The 15,802-nt window shown below is 42.0% G+C and overlaps 2 protein-coding genes across 3 annotated transcripts in view; one reads left to right on the top strand and one right to left on the bottom strand.

Annotated features, from left to right (window-relative positions):
• Window positions 1-9,487, bottom strand: part of axl (AXL receptor tyrosine kinase) — a 29,407-nt gene extending 19,920 nt beyond the window's left edge. Inside the window, exons 1-5 of one of the 2 annotated variants that reach the window (XM_032509509.1) lie at window positions 8,861-9,487; window positions 5,178-5,388; window positions 4,636-4,736; window positions 4,333-4,515; window positions 67-147 (exon numbers count right to left, since the gene is read on the bottom strand). In XM_032509509.1, the coding sequence (XP_032365400.1) occupies window positions 67-147; window positions 4,333-4,515; window positions 4,636-4,736; window positions 5,178-5,388; window positions 8,861-9,023 (739 nt within the window). In that variant the 5' untranslated portion in view covers window positions 9,024-9,487. The remainder of the gene's footprint in view (window positions 1-66; window positions 148-4,332; window positions 4,516-4,635; window positions 4,737-5,177; window positions 5,389-8,860) is intronic. The other variant, XM_032509508.1, reaches the window with a different exon arrangement.
• A 4,877-nt stretch (window positions 9,488-14,364) lies between these two features.
• The window catches only part of LOC116677317 (uncharacterized), a 6,268-nt gene continuing 4,830 nt past the window's right edge, over window positions 14,365-15,802 (top strand). The window contains exon 1 of the mRNA XM_032507882.1: window positions 14,365-14,605. Coding sequence (XP_032363773.1) covers window positions 14,551-14,605 — 55 coding nt within the window. The 5' untranslated portion in view covers window positions 14,365-14,550. The remainder of the gene's footprint in view (window positions 14,606-15,802) is intronic.

The following is a 15,802-nucleotide window of genomic DNA, read 5'->3' as shown; positions in this document are numbered from 1 at the left end:
CAAATAAAAGTATATCTAAACTGAATGATGACAGAAATGTTTGTGTTTCCACGGTGTGCCACCTACCAGTGATGGTACCAGATCCTGAGGTGGCCACGCCTTTGCGGTTATGTGCCTCGCAAGAAAAAGTGCTGGTCCTGTTCAAACCTGGACAGAATAATGAAACAACATGTGCATGGGAAGCGGGAACATTCGGAGGCTTTTAAAACCAAGAATCCTTGCTCAGCATGCTGACATGCACATATTGTTAATACGAGAAAGGCTGTGGAAGTTCGAACTGAAGTGAGAATAATGTGAGGGTAATAGTTTCCATAAGGTAACAGGATCGCTCTGTCAACAGTTTTGTGATTAGTTTCTGAAGTTAGTGCATGTTTGTTGATGTTATTGTATATTTTAGAAGGATTGGCCTGCACAATAAACGTACCAATTCTGGCATAGCATTAAAATCCGACTAGTCATGGTCTTATAAAAGTCAAAAGATTTAAAATGTGTACCCCTCCATCCAACCCCTTCTCATCCTGTTAAAATTAGGAACAGTGTCTCTGACTTATCACCCTTACACCTTTCATTTTTTCTGTCGGGTTAATATGTTTCACATTTTATTGTTGGGCGCAAACATGGATTATACAAAATAAAACTAATAATATCTTTATCAGGTTCTTGACAGACACACAGACACATATTAATGCAAAGCCTCTATCCATACACCTTTCAACTGACTTCTGCTGAAATCCAGCTGTGTTGTCTTGACACTGATGCAGAAGATAAATCTCGTTGAAAATAATCAACACATGTTTGCACAGTGAGCAATGATTCTGTGGTTTGCAAGTCAAAAGATGTCTCTGTTCAAAGTGGCCCACATTTGGTTGAGAAGGGAAAGTTATAAATACATCTGGGTTACAACTGTTGTTTCTACAGAAGTGTAATTATTTCTTATTGTTAAATACATTGCTATTTGTAATCTGACATCTACAAACCCTACAACCAAATTAGGGCCTAGCTGTCTTTTGACCTTCTAATCACTTTCAGGGTGAGAATGTATTCTTATACCAGTTTTACACAAAGTCCTGGAATGTGGAGCTTTACTTCATATCAAAAACCCGAGACTCCTTCTTAAACGTGGGAATCTCCTGCTTAAGACCACGTCCATGCGTACCAAAACAATCTTTTTTTCCCCCCATCTTCCCTGGCATCGGTTCAATATGTTCGTCCAAATGAATCCATTTGTGAATGATTCAACACGCTACTTCATATTCCAGGCCTATGTGCCGCTGTTTCTGCTACGTAAATTCACCAAAAAATGGAGAAGAAGAGGCAAAGCATGCACGTAAAGCTTGCACGCTATATACAAACAGACAGTAGAAGAAGAAACCACCACACAAAATAAACTGAAACAACTAAAATGGCTAGTGCAAGGGAACCAGAACGGTTTGTGTGTTGTTGTTACGAGACGTCATCGCGGGGTAAGAGGTCAAAAGCTAGAGGTCGAGGGGTGTGGTGATGACATCATCGATATGCAAGTATGCAGCTTTGCCGTCCAAACAAAGTTGCAAGGGCGCAGTTTTCAAATATGTTCACCCTGGGACCAGGTTTAAAAAAAGAGCGTTTTCAGGCATGATTCATTTGAACGATCGGCCAAAACGATGCAAAACTTGTGCGTTTGTACCAAAAAGCGTTTCCGTGTGGATGGCCCCTTAGACTGCATGATTGTAGTTCTTCATGCAGCTTGACATTTTTTGCAGTGTAGTTTTGAGCACAAAGAGAGTGTTGAGGTCCAGGTGTAAAATGCATGAGCTGCTGCCTTCAAGAGGCTGGGGCTCCTCTGAAAGGTCCAAAACACTGACACACGCTGACATTCAACAATGAGAATGACTCCTCTCACAAAGTGACTCACAGCGTGCTCACACACTCGAGTCATTTCACAGCACAACACAAGCTCACACATGCACATGCTGAAACATGTGACACTCAAGTTTTACCACTGTCATCTAACACCCCGACATTGTCAATCAGCCACGAACTGAGATTCGCACAGAATCACGCAGTGTGTGTGTGTCGCTCTGCGCTGACGGCACCATGCCTCCATTGTGTTGCGGCCGGAAAGAGAACAGGGGGTACGATCCTCGCTGGGTGAAGCGGGGGATTGTGACAGAGGAAAAGGAGGGGAGGGAGGGGTGAGAGATGACCACTGGCTGTGCGGAAGAATGAACTGGTCATCAGGCCATCTCGAAAATTGCGCCACACTTGTCCTTGTCCACTTCTTGTCTTACCTTCCCCATCAGAAAACCGCAACACAACATCGCTGGAATGTCATAATCAGTCACTAGGAAGAACCTTTGCGCTCAGGAGCATTACAGTTTTGACCAACAGTGTTGATATCAGCTGGGAATGATACAGCATAGTCCCGGTGCTTCCCTTTTCTTGGTAGACTTATGGAAAGCCATCAGAAATTATTAGAACGGTTTCATTTTTTGTTTATGTACTCCAGCATATTCGACTTAGGGCTGCAATTTATGTTATTTTCATTAATAATCTAATCATTTTTTGATCAAAATTTAACAAACATTTAAAATCTTAGTAGTAGGGAAAAATACCCATCACAAATTCCAGGTGGGAATACCTTATAATTGTTAGTTTTCTCTGACCAATAATCAAAATGTAAAGATATTTAATTTGCTATAAGATATAAGACAGTGGAAAGTATTAAACCATCAGATCTAAGAAGCTGAAACTAGTGAATGTTTTGATATTTCCATGGATGTATGACAAAACATTTTAGCAAGTATTGGACTTGAAACAATGAAAAGGTAGAGGGTGCTGCCTTTCATCTTTCAAAGGATTTTCTTATCAGTACAAGAGTATGGGACTCTTTTAATATATTGTCCTCCAATTTCAAATCAATACTGTGGGGCTGTGATCCTTTACATACCGCCTATAATAAATACAACTAATAATATAAACTTTTAAGTTCCATTGTTCTTGAATTTCCAAGTCAGTCGCTTGCCCACAATGCAAGTAAACTATTTGTGCATCAACTTCCGAATATAACAGAAGACCAAAAGCTCCAAAATCAAGCAAAAAGTCAAGATGGCTGCAGTGTAAGCTTGGAAAAGCATCACCAGGAAGGCAAGTCTCTGCTGGTGTCTGTGGGTCGTACTAGCTACAAATATTATACACTACATTATTACTTAATTTAAGTTGTGTTAACTTGTCCAATTGCTTTCTGCTCCAAAACTGGTGGGCTAGGCATAAGAAGAGCTTTGGTTCCTACACTCTAAATCGGATGCGGATGGAAACTACCCTTCAACATGAAGATGTGTTGGCCTTTATTCCTTAATGGTTGGAGTGTACTTTGTGCCATTTCTCTTTAAGGGCATATTGAAAGATTATTTGTGTTTGGACCTGTGGTCTGCCAGTACAGCTGTCCATTCCAGAGATGTTAGTGTAGCTTCCCATCAAACGGGCCCTGGTCAGCACCAGCCAGCCTGCTCTGATGAGTCAAACCAGATTCTCCACCCGACCGCTGCCGCGCTTCCTCCCTCTCTTGGTCTGTCTCAGCCTGCTCTTCCTGTCCTCCTACTACAGGACTTAACACTGACCAGCAACTGTGGTTTGCATTCAAGCAGCAACAGAACCCTCTTCCTTTCTCTCCTTCTTTCTTTCATCTCCCTATGTGCTCTGTCCATCTATCTATCACCCCCCCAATAAGGCCCCTTGTGCATGCTGCTTTGCCCTAACCCATCAACCACACAACCGCAAGGCACGTCCTCAATGGATCCGCTGGCACCGTGCCAGCCAGCCTGCTCTCTCTGGGGAGGGTGGTTATTTGGTGGTTTTGTTTAAACCATGGAGGGGGGATTTAAAAGCCTTTGAAACTATAGAAGATCGTTACTTTGTAGCATTTGCACATTATACTCTTAATAGATTCAATTAAAGCTATGGATTTTGAAGTGGTCTTGTTTCCAATCATTTAAAACTTTGCTACTTGAAGCCCCAAATCTAGTTCCAGTTTTTCAAATGCTTTATTTTAGTATTTTATCTAATTGTAAACTAGATAAATTTGTGTTTTGGACTGAACAAGACATTTGAATCGCCTTAATCGCCTTCATCACCTTGAGCTCTATCAACATGTAGAAGACATGTTTTTCACATCTTATAGACTAAACAACAAGCAGTTGCAGTCCCAGACTGTTGAACTAAACACTGGCCTGTATCAGTGCAAAGTGAGAAAGCCCTTGAGGAGTTGATTGAGGCTGCATGTTTTAATGGATCTGACTAAGCTGTGTACATGTGTGGCCTTGACTGCTGCGCTAACAGAGTGAAAGATGATACCTGTGAGGTTGAGTGTGGAGGGTGACAGAGCCACCGGGTCTGTGAGGGAGTTGAGCTGAGCACCGTCCTGCAGCCAGATGACCCTGACTGGCTCTGGAGGTCCGTGGGCCACACAGCTCAGGCTCAGGGATACGTTGGCTACTACAGACATGTGCTGGGGCTCCACAGAGAAATGAGGAAGGCCTGAGAAAGAATGAGCTAAATCAGTCTATCAACTCTTTAAAAAAAAATCTAAATAAAACTACATAGAAAACTTATTTTTGTAGCTGTTAGCATACATCAGAGAGCTGAAGATGAACTCACCCTCCAGCTGAATGCTCCCCTCCTCAGACATAGTCTGGTGGCTTTCTGACAGAACAGCACATTGATAGGAGCCCATGTCGGGAAGCTGGACCTTTTCAATACTGTTGTGTGTATAAAAGAGTACGATTGGACCGGTTTCATAGAGATCAAGCAACTTCAAACGAAACTGGCAGAAAGATGTCCAGACCCTGATTACTTCCCTTATAAATTTTGCCATGCAATCATAACAGGATTAAACACATAAAGCCACAGAGGCACATGGGGGTTTGCTTACGTTATACCATTTTCATCAGACTTAATTTCAAAGTGCTATTTGCACGGTATATGGAAATCAACAGGGTGACATAATCCAGCAACAGTTCTGGTTAAACTAGGTGAAAGGATAAAGTGGAGGAACAGGATATATTACAATCACAGCCGATGCATGGCTAACATTTTTAGGCCAGGTGTGGCTGCCACGTAACAAACTAACCTTACTTAAGTCTCATGCACTGACATGGTCAAAGCAGCTAACACGTGTAACAGACAAAACAGCGGCCTACCTGAGCGTGCTCATGATTGTCCAACTGTTGCTGCCAGTGTGGACTTGGAACTGGTTGGTGTCTGCGTACTGAAGTGGAACACTGTCTCTGAGCCAGAGCACATCAGGGGGGTCTTCTTCCTCGCCCCCCGTACCCTTCAGGGTGCAATGCATCGTAACAGGTTTGCCCAGAGAAGAGATGATAGTACTGGGACTCCGCTCAAACTCCAAATCTTTGATGAAGAGAGAGAAGAATCAGGATTATAGGTTAATTAAAATAACAAAGACAACATCATACCCTTATTCACAGCACAAAAGAACAATGGCTTATTTTACAACAGCAAGTTTTTCTCCTGTTATTCTTTCTAAAGTATGCAAGTATGCAATATATTTTGTACTTAAGTGTTTTAAGCTGCTCAGATATTTTTTTTGCCAAACAAAAGGCATGATGCCTTATTCCCTTTCAAAAAGGGTGCATTGTTTGTGTTTTTTTCCATAATTAAGAAAAAAGAAAAGACTTAAAACATTATTAAAAACATTAGGTTATTAATCAGGACTCCTGTGAACGCAGTCAACATGGGGTCCCACTTGAAGGCACCATAAAGTAGGGAAATTAGTTGATGAATGTAATCTTATTATGATTAATTGTTAATTCATTGGATTTACTGGTTAATTATATCAGAACTTAGTAAAAATATCAGGTTCCCATAGCTCAAGGTGGCATCTTCAAACACTTTGTTTTGTCCAAAACAAAGAATGTTCAATTTATAGGGATGCAAAAAAACAAGAAACAGCAAATCTTGACATTTGAGAAGCTGGAAACAAGACATTATTTGGATTAATGAATGACTTAAAGGCTTAATTGATTACATAAATGACTGTTAACTTGATCCATTAATCAACTAATCTCCTCAACACCAAACACATTTGGCTGTGTGCTCGTTCTGATGAATGTTAATTTATGCTGCACAGGTTTTACTTTGCCATCTCTGAGATATGATAGGAGCAGGTGAGTTTATCCCCCACCACACTGAGTCCAGTTATCTTGTGTCCCTAACAGAGGGGCTGACCTGAGAAGGACAGAGCTGATACTGGGACAAAGGCTCCCTGTTAGAGGACGGCGGCTCCTGTTGCTCTGACAGTGTCAGAGCACAGAGAGCTCAGCACAAACACTGAAGATATTCAGGGTTTCTCTCGAATAGCACAGAATGGGCCTGCAGGTCGTCTGCCACTATGTCTGTGAATCTGTTCAACATCCTAAGAATGACGCAGAGAGGGTCCCCATAAATATGATGGGAATGAACTACTTCTGCTTTTTCTTAATTTTTAGACATTCAACAGAAATGAAAGTTATTCCTGATAATACTGAGGGCAAGGCATGCAAAGACAAAAGAATGGCCTTGATCAAGAGTTGGTCAAGGACACATACAATGGGCATATAGCTCTCCTGCAGGAATCTTACTTCTACAGCATCAAATAATACCATGGAGCATCTATAGCATGCCAAGGCTTTCCTTAACCAATCCTTGTCTTGATAAAACAGACAAAAGATAAAAACAATATATGCAAAACTTGGCCTGTGTTCTTGAATTTCAGGATAAGAATAAATCACTCTTGTTTCACTGAGTGATGCCTGAAAAGATTTTCTCAAGCTTGGCAACCCGCCCTCCTAGTCTGTTTCATGGCCAAACTCCAACCTCTGACCCCTTCTCTGTGACCCCAGAAAACTCCACTACGACTCATCTCACGCTAACACACACACAATTCAGACGTGGTGTAAATAGCACACTTTGGCAGCACTTAGTTTACTCATAAGTAGAACAGGCCCTTGTTTCTGTAAATGTGCACGTAACTAAAGCGCACACACGCACGCACGCACGCACGCACGCACGCACGCACGCAGCAGCGTTGAAAAAGCTTGTTCTGGGAGTGTGCAATAAATGAAGGGGCCCGCTGAGTCTCTGCCTCACTGCCTCTCTGTCTCTGTGTGCTTTTTGGCATTAAAAGTCATTCCTCCCTTTATTTTTAAGCTTGGCTGAGCTCTTTCAAGAATCTGCATCGCCCCGACTTTGTTTTTCAGTGCCCTACTGAACAAAAACAGCCCTACTTTTTCTCTACTTCAGAGTGCTGCATTCATAAAATAATACGCTTGTAAACCTTTTATGAGAATGCAAAGGTAGACCGAGAGAGCAGGCTGAGGTTGAACTTTGTGTGTGTGTGTGTGTGTGTGTGTGTGTGAGAGTGTGTGTGTGTGTTTGTGGGGGGGGTCCTGTCTCCAGTGATTCATTTGTGCGTAACTACTCCGTCTCCTCCCTTTTGTCCCCTGAATTCTCTCGAGGTCCCACTTTTTTTTCATGTTCTCCCTCTTTCCACCCTGTCTCTACTCCTACTCTCTCTCTCTCCCATAGACAATGTTCAGATGTTAAATGTCAGTGGACATGCACATACCGAAAATACCCGACACAGTCCAAGCATTTATCCTCCTCTGACTCCCTCCTTTATCTTTCTGGCTTTTTTAACGCTATGTAATTCAGCTTCTCCATTCACTGCGGAGCCTTTGCCCTTTTCTCATTTAGCCTCCTTTTCATGCCATTCTTTGGATTCATCGCTACACATTTTGCCACCTCCCCTCCAAACTTTTTCCCCACCACTCTTGCCCCCTTACCCCATCCATCATTTTGATTTCTTGAGTCTGAGTCAGACCGCCTCTGACTCACAAACCAAAGCATTCGCCCCTCTAAACCCCTCCTGATTCCTCACATCTCCTCACTTTTGGGCCGAAGCCATCCCCCACATTCAAATAGGAACCGAGACATCCGGAAAAGTCTGGGGTTATGAATCACAGCAGAGCTAATCTCTGTCCTTCTTGGTCACACATCTGCTGAGGGTAGAGGTACAGTTCCAAGAGAGACAGCGTGACCATAATGGTCAAAACACATGAGCTGACAGGTGGAGGCCCCTGGAGGGACTCTATGTTTTTACCCGCTGGCTGCAGTAGCTGATGGGTTTCAAAATGTTATTAGTGGACTTGATTGTTAGAACAGATAAGGACTTCTGAATGATGGTGGGCAGACCACATATGATGTCAAATGACCTGACATGTAAACAACAGGAGTAAACGGTCAAAACAGCAGGTTTCTCTCTACGTACCTCTGTATTATGCTTGTGAACTGAGATTCTAGTGTTGCTGATTCCCACACACTTCCCAGCAGGATTTATTTTTAGCCCCTGCCCTTTCCCTGCCTGGAATACATCTCCCAAAATTCCACAGCATTCCAGAAATGTGACAAGTGGTGCATACCCAGTCTGGATACCTGTTTTTTCCTGTTTTTTTAAAAAAAAGATCCCACTGCACCTTGTAATACCATTCAAGGAAAACAAGACCTCCTCCATCCCTTTTTACCTGTTGTCACTGAATCAACAGAATACAAGCCTCATTGAACCAATAAAACTAATCTTTTACTTGTTTTCTGTGATCTGTTGGTTTTATAAGGCTTTATGAGTGTAGTGAATTCCTTCATGTTGGCCAGATGTTGGACTCACTTGCAGCTGTGGTTGCACTCGCCACCCCAAAGTAAATTCATGTAATGAGTTAGGAGCAGAACTGTGACTGCGCTAATTGCTCATTACGACGTTTTTCTTCCCACTGACGCTGACAAGTTACAGTTTGGATAAAAGACTGCTGCTGTTGCTGTTAAACCTTACCTGTCAGTATGCCGCCGGTTACTGGCCTCCAAGCGGAAAAAAAGACGGTGACGATAAAAACCGACCATTTAGACCCGATCATGGTTTTTCTTGAAAGCAGATCACCTCTGAAAATGTGCTTCATAAGAAGAGCAGTCATCTTGGGAACACCACCGGACTCCATCACCGCATCGCAACAGCTCCAAAGATCCGAAGTTGTGCGGTGAGAAAGTATTTCTGATTCCGGCAGATGAAAGCGTGATTATCCACAGATGAGACTTAAGTAAACCGGAACCCTTAGTTTCTCTTCCCTTTTTAGACTAGACAGAGTGTAAAAAATAAATAATCTCCGCTCTGCTTAAAAGTCTTGTTGCTTTGCTCCTTTAACGCGGTTGTTTCGGTTGATCCCAATACCACCAAACTTTACCAATGTCCCCAAAAACGCGCAGAAAAGGCGCACCAAACTTTACGGCCGCTGAATAACTTGTCCGAGTCTATTTTTAGCAACTGAGGGAAATGTCTTAAACCAGTGTTTCCTGTAGTCTTTCGTCCACAGTCTCTCTCCTGCCCACCGGTTGCCTCAGACTCCCTCAGACATTCCCCTGGCTTTTTCTTTTCCCTCTCCCCCTTCATACAGGATTCAAATTCCTCAACTCAAGTTCTTTCCACCCTCCTCCTCCTCCTCCTCCTCCTCCTCCTCCTCCTGAGTCTCCCTCCTTTTCTTTGAGGATGTGAGAAACCCTGCGGCATGCTGATTGTCTTCAATCCCCCATTCGCTTTTTAATTACACACGGATCCCCAGAAGTTGTAAATACCCCAACAGTATATCGGTGTCAGTCTGTGGCAAATACAGACCTGCGCACTGCCCATGTGAGGATCAACAACATTATAGATACATTTAGTCCGGCCAGAGCAGGCTTATAAATTAGTGTGTTAACTTATGAATAAATGAGACACAGTAAGTTCATTGTTTATTACAGAGCAGTTACTGACTTTGGTTTACTTGCCCCACACATTGGCGATTTAAGATCCTTTTTAGGGGTCTCAGCCCCCTAAAAATTATTACAACATTTTTTCAAATAAAAAAACATTATTTAAAGCTTCAAGTCAGAGTTTGTGAAGTCAGAGTTCTATTGGTGACAGAGGACAAACAATTACAGGTTCAAAGGGCTTGTAACAGCTTTTAATATCTTGTGTTGCCAGTGCTACGCACCTGTAACCCAGTCAAGGAAAGGGTTAACACTTTGCAAGGCCCTGTGTCTGTGTCACATTCTCATTAGGGGCTGAGCCCCCCTAAAGGTCTGATCCTAGAATCACCCCTGACCCAACGTCTTTAGTTAGCCTATAATAAATTAATTCCCACATTAGATACATTAATGTCAATATTTTCTCGTCCTATCTGTTTTAATTTGTGGATATCTGCAAAGTAGGGTACTAATTGTGCCGGTTTAAATATTTTGTACATATACTTGTTTCATGATGTCACTTATAAATAAACACATTCCATGATTTTCTTCTGCTTTTGTATTATTGGTTATACATAGGCTATTGAACATCATGTTAAGTGTCAAAACGCTGCCACATTAACAATTTGGTTGACTAATTTGAATTGTTCATGTAAAAATTAAATGAGTAACTTCTTGATAACCACAAAATGTCTGCCTTCCAATGCATTTTACCAATTGGCCTATAGACAAAATATCTCAAGTCACTTCACAACTGTTTAAATGGTTCAACCTTTATTTAAAAAGTCACATTGATGTCTTATTTACAATGACAGCGATCCAAATGGATAAAAGCCGGTTGGTGGAGACTGGGAAAAATACCAAAAATGTAAAGTAATAAGGAACTATTCTGTTTGTATTTATTGCTACTTGACATAGATTATGTCATAGGAATGTCTAGGAATTAGTTTGAACATGCCGTTTTAGCCAAAACAGACTGAAGCATCATCAGCTGTAGTCTAAATAAATGCTGATTCCCATCGGCCGAAGGGTGCACCAGTGTGATGCTTGTTGTGTTGTTGTAGACTGTGATGTCTGAGGTGATTGTGGGTGTTTGGACAGAGGTGGTGCTGGCGCTCGCTGCCTGGGAGACGGCCCTGCAGAGTTCACATACCGTTCATGAATAATTGATTTGCTGCGAAGATTCCTGTTTTTCTGTTCTTTTCCCATGAAAACGATGGGACTCAGGTTGTGGAGACCTGGGTCCCACTGGCCCTTTAAGAGTGGCTCAGTGGACAGTGTTGTGTTCCCAGGGTCTTTGATGGAGACACAGAGGGACTGAGAAAGACCCCATTGTATATGCTGTCTTTTCAATAGGAGCTTGAGCAATGGTGCTCTCCCTGCTCCCAGATAGGAGCACAGAGAGACAGGCAGGGAGGGAGGGAGGGAAGGGGGTCACCGAGGGGGTCCTGAACAAGAAAGAGTGGTGTTCTACTCAAAAACACAAAGTTTTGGGGCTGGATGGGTCTGGAAGGAGTGAATGTTTGGGTTTTGAGGGGGATGGGCATCAGCTCCGCAGGACTCAATGTTTAGGTTTAGGCCACACCAAAATCCCGCAAACCTGATTCACCGAACAGCGAGACTTAAAGACTTAGGGATTTTTAGATAAAGCTAAGGTGGATTAGCAGAGTTGAAATAACATGCTTTCAGTTTTAAAACCATCAAAACAAGTCATATGGACACCAGTTATTATGTTCATTTACAAAGGTAGACTACAGTGCCAATAAGCTTGTTAGCCTCCATGGCCTGCTAAACAAAACAACCTGTTAGTGTTGAAGGAGAGTTCCTATTGGCTGCAATACATGGGAAACACCTTCCTCATTCTCTCCCAGCTACAGGGCCACACAGGGATGCTAACAGTGTGCTAGTCTCGCTAGTCGCTTTGCCAGACCTTCCTCCACAACGCTGTGGTGCTGCAGAGGAGGGTCTGGTGAGTTCCACACAGCATTCTGGGATGGGAGAAAAACGTGAACTGTTCTATTGGCTAACCTCTTCTTCTTCATCATCTTCTTACTGCGGCCAGACAAACTGCCCTTCCCAACCTGTTGATGCCTCAGAAGGACCAGAATGACACTTTACTGCCTACTGTTTGGAGGGGCTCTTCTGTCCCCTGCTGGTGACAAATGCAAAGCCCTCATTCTACATGTGAGAGCAAAGGCTTGTTGCCAGAAGTGACAGTAATTCACAGACATGGAGTGTTTAAATACACAGTTATTTAAGCCAAACCAATTAACACATTTACTAAGCATAGACATATATTTATTTGTAGCTTACTTTTGGCTACCACAAGGAATTCACAATAATTCAGGGTACACTTTAAAGGATCGGTTCCAATTTTTTGAATTCTTAAATAAAAACTGACATGCCCATATGTACATGGACAGAGTCATTGGTCACTGCAATTGCTCCTCCTCTCTACACTGGTCTTCATTAATGTAACCAGCAAGAGTGGACACTGCACCAGCAACCCACAGTGGAGCTGATGCCTAACAAGCCCAACCCTCACTAACGTCTGACACTCCTAACATCTGCTTTCTTATGCATAGAGGTAAAAAATAAAAACATTTGGCTTTTTATAATTTGCTCTGTTTATTTTAAACTAGGCACAGCAAGTTATCACTGGGAATACAGTTTCTGAATCATTTAAAACAGAAATAGGTTTCAAACAAATGTTTTGGCATGTTACTGGTGCCATGCGACACATTTCAGATTATTTCTCTTTTTGACTAACTTTTTCTGAAGAGATTTTGTAAATATTTGTTGGTGTGTCTTTGGTGTATATTTTATGTCTGGCCCTCATTTTAATTTTTTTTTTTAATTTTTTTTTTCCAGTATTGATATGATTGTAGTCTAACGCCGAAAAATGTGTTTATTGATTTTAATTAAATCATTTGGGTTGCCTTAGCAAATGTTTCAGAATCGTAGCCCCACAGATAAGCACCTGTTAGGTTAACGACGGTACTCTGTTTAATGATATTTTGTCCCTTGAACCTAGACTGGGTGAACCCCGCCCACTCTGCCGGAAATTTGATTTTGCCCTGCAGCTCGGTTTGGAAACCTACACGTTTAATTCTCCTGCTTCAGTTCACAATTTTGCGGGAACTGTCGGTACACGATCCGTTCTGCCCGCCTGCCATTCTGCGCATGCGCAAGATGTTTGCGCGTGAGCAGATGCTAATCATGACGTATGAGGATTTACCAGAGATTTACAACACTGCACGATCTGTTCCACAGTAGCAGTTGTCACCATAGACATAAATATTGGTCTGATTGGTTGAAGGGCTATCCAATTGCGTACAGAGTCATTTGAACTATGCCCCTTTGTCACGCCTCTTGTGTTGAGAAAACACAGAGCAGACTCCCCAGATCAACGCTCAATCTCAAATCTATTGAGCTTGGCTTGGTCTGGTGATAGCCAGGCTACCTTGAACCCAGGTTTTGGAGTTTTTTTTTAATTCCTTAGTATCTACACTGCACATGAAAAGTAAAGTCTGGGGAGAGAAAATGCAATTTGAATTGCTGTTTCTCCTCTAGCATGAATATTTATTACTAAATAAAAGTAATTCAGCGTCTTCTCAGCATTACTTCCCAGAAGGCCTCTGACTGCAGTGGGAGGATTACTGTTTTAGCATCCACAGACCATCGCCCAACCAAAAGACCAAAAGAAAATGTTAGTAACTGTCAGGACTGCTGAGGTGTCACTGAGCAAGTCAAGTCTGAACCCAACTTTAGCTGCAGGTGGGATCTTCTCTGGGACTGTGAGGAGGTCACATTCTGTTTGAAGGTTTTACTGGCTTGTTTTTACTGGCATTATTTCTCATTGTATATTAATATTTGTATTTTTTCTGCCTTTTTTTCTCACTTGACTTAATTCCATTTGTCATCTCCTCCTGAATCCTACTTACTGTAGCCTATTTAGCTTCCCCTTGAGATAAATAAACTGTCTCTCTTGCCATCCATAAATGTAGGACATGTTTGTGGTGTGATCGTTTATATCCCAGATCTTGTTACATAATGTTATTCCAATTGGGATAAGCAAGCATAGGCCGAGACAATGTGGCATTTAATCCTGCCTGGATATGTGACATTGAAAATCTTGGACGTTGATGCTTGTTGGGGTGAACGCATCCCAGGTCTGAGCAGATTAAAATCTTGGTTAGGCCTATCTACAGCACTGCAACAACAGGCCTCCAGCTGTGCAAGAATAATAATCTCTCTGTTTAATCCGCCTGAACGATGAAGAGAGGTGATCCAAGCCCTGGTTCTGAGGCCATCCAAGGGCACAGAGATACACTGGGAAACCGGTTTGATGACAGTTTCACGGTAAGCTATTGCAAATCGCTCATATGTTGTGTGCAAGACTACAAATACAGGCTAAAATCTGTGCATGTGTTGCTAAGAGAGGAGCAGTATGGAAAGAGTCCAGCGTAACATCTGGTGATGGCAGCCATGAAAATCACAGGATCTTTCCAGTGGGATTTATCCATTGCTGGTATGATTATTTGGCCCTTACGGTCATATGATGTTTGTGTGTGTGCATAAGCTGGGACGGTTCCAATTCCACTCACAACAGCCCGAGTTTATGGAAGGAAGGCCTAAATAGTGGGGATTATTTTCTCTCTCTCTCTCTCTCTCTTTCTCTCTCTCTCTCTCACCCTATTTTTCAGCATCGCATATTCTGCCTCTCATTTAGTCCCTGTTGCTGTGATGACCACAGGCATGAGCACAGCAGGCGTTCATCGAGGCTTCCTCAGGAAATATGGTAGGCCTGCTTTGATTTTTTTTCATGAATTCTCTGTCTTCATTAATGGGTTGGGTTAGGTTTGGGTTGAAACGGTTTCATTTGCTGTATATGTACTTGTAGGTAGATTTGATCTGCAGTAACACAAGGCCTTCATCTTGACACACATTTTACAAACTCAGACAGACAGACCTGATAAAAACATGATAAAATTACTCAAAGCTCCAACAATCACTAAAACTCAAATGATCAAATAAATGCTGCTTCCATAGCATCTGTCCAATGTTGCTACAATTTGTTTATCTGAAAGATGGGGACAAAATTTGATTTTATTGCGCTTTGTTCTACACCTCAAGACTGTAAACCTCAATCTAGAAGAAATGAGCTAAAATTCACTGTGGAAAGGGTGGAAGTTGATTTAAAATCAAGTCAGTGATCCGCTGTAACTGTCTGGGATACAGGAACACAAGGTTAAGCCGGGACTCATGGACTGTATCTCTGTCTGATTGTTGTTTGCTTCATGTTTGTGGGTCACTTTCTGTGCAGTGTAGAGAGTTTTGATTTGAAATGGGTGTTCAAATTATGGTGAAAAAATACTGTCCTTCCAACATTATTGACAGCCAAAATGAAAGCACATTACTATACTTTTTGAATGATCTCATGCCTTTGGTTGACAAATTGACACAGATGTTACAACACTGAATTTAAACTTGAACTATTTCCTTTCCCATGGAGTTATATAAATGTGGTGGTTATTACTCTGAGAACATCAGTAGACTCAACAATGAGTAAAGAGGAATACTGTCTCAGATCAACACTCCAACTCTGAAGATGAGTGATCAATCATAGAGTTACTTTGTGTGATATAATCGCTCCCAGATGTTATTTTTCAGAATGACAAGATGTTTGTTTTCCAAAGCCAAGTCAGGATTCAAGACTCAGCCAAGGTCTCATGTTTTTATGCTTATGTTTCATCTGTTTTATAGCACCATTCGCCATTGATTTAATTTGATAGCGGCGTGTGTCATGGTGGATCCGGGGACTGAGGAAGAAGAGACATTTACTGGCAATGTCAGCAGTTCAGAACAGTTTTATTATCTTTCTCTCTTAACTCTGGACTAATAAGAGTAAAATACACTAATGTTTTTATAATGTCCAATCTATAATGTTGTTCGCACTTCAATGTTTCAATGGGCAGTTCCTCTAAACTCCCATACC

This window comes from Etheostoma spectabile, chromosome 3 (genome assembly GCF_008692095.1).
Source record: "Etheostoma spectabile isolate EspeVRDwgs_2016 chromosome 3, UIUC_Espe_1.0, whole genome shotgun sequence".
Lineage (NCBI taxonomy): Eukaryota > Metazoa > Chordata > Actinopteri > Perciformes > Percidae > Etheostoma > Etheostoma spectabile.
The sequence above is the reverse complement of the archived record's forward strand: the minus strand, read 5'-3'. Positions and strand labels throughout refer to the sequence as shown.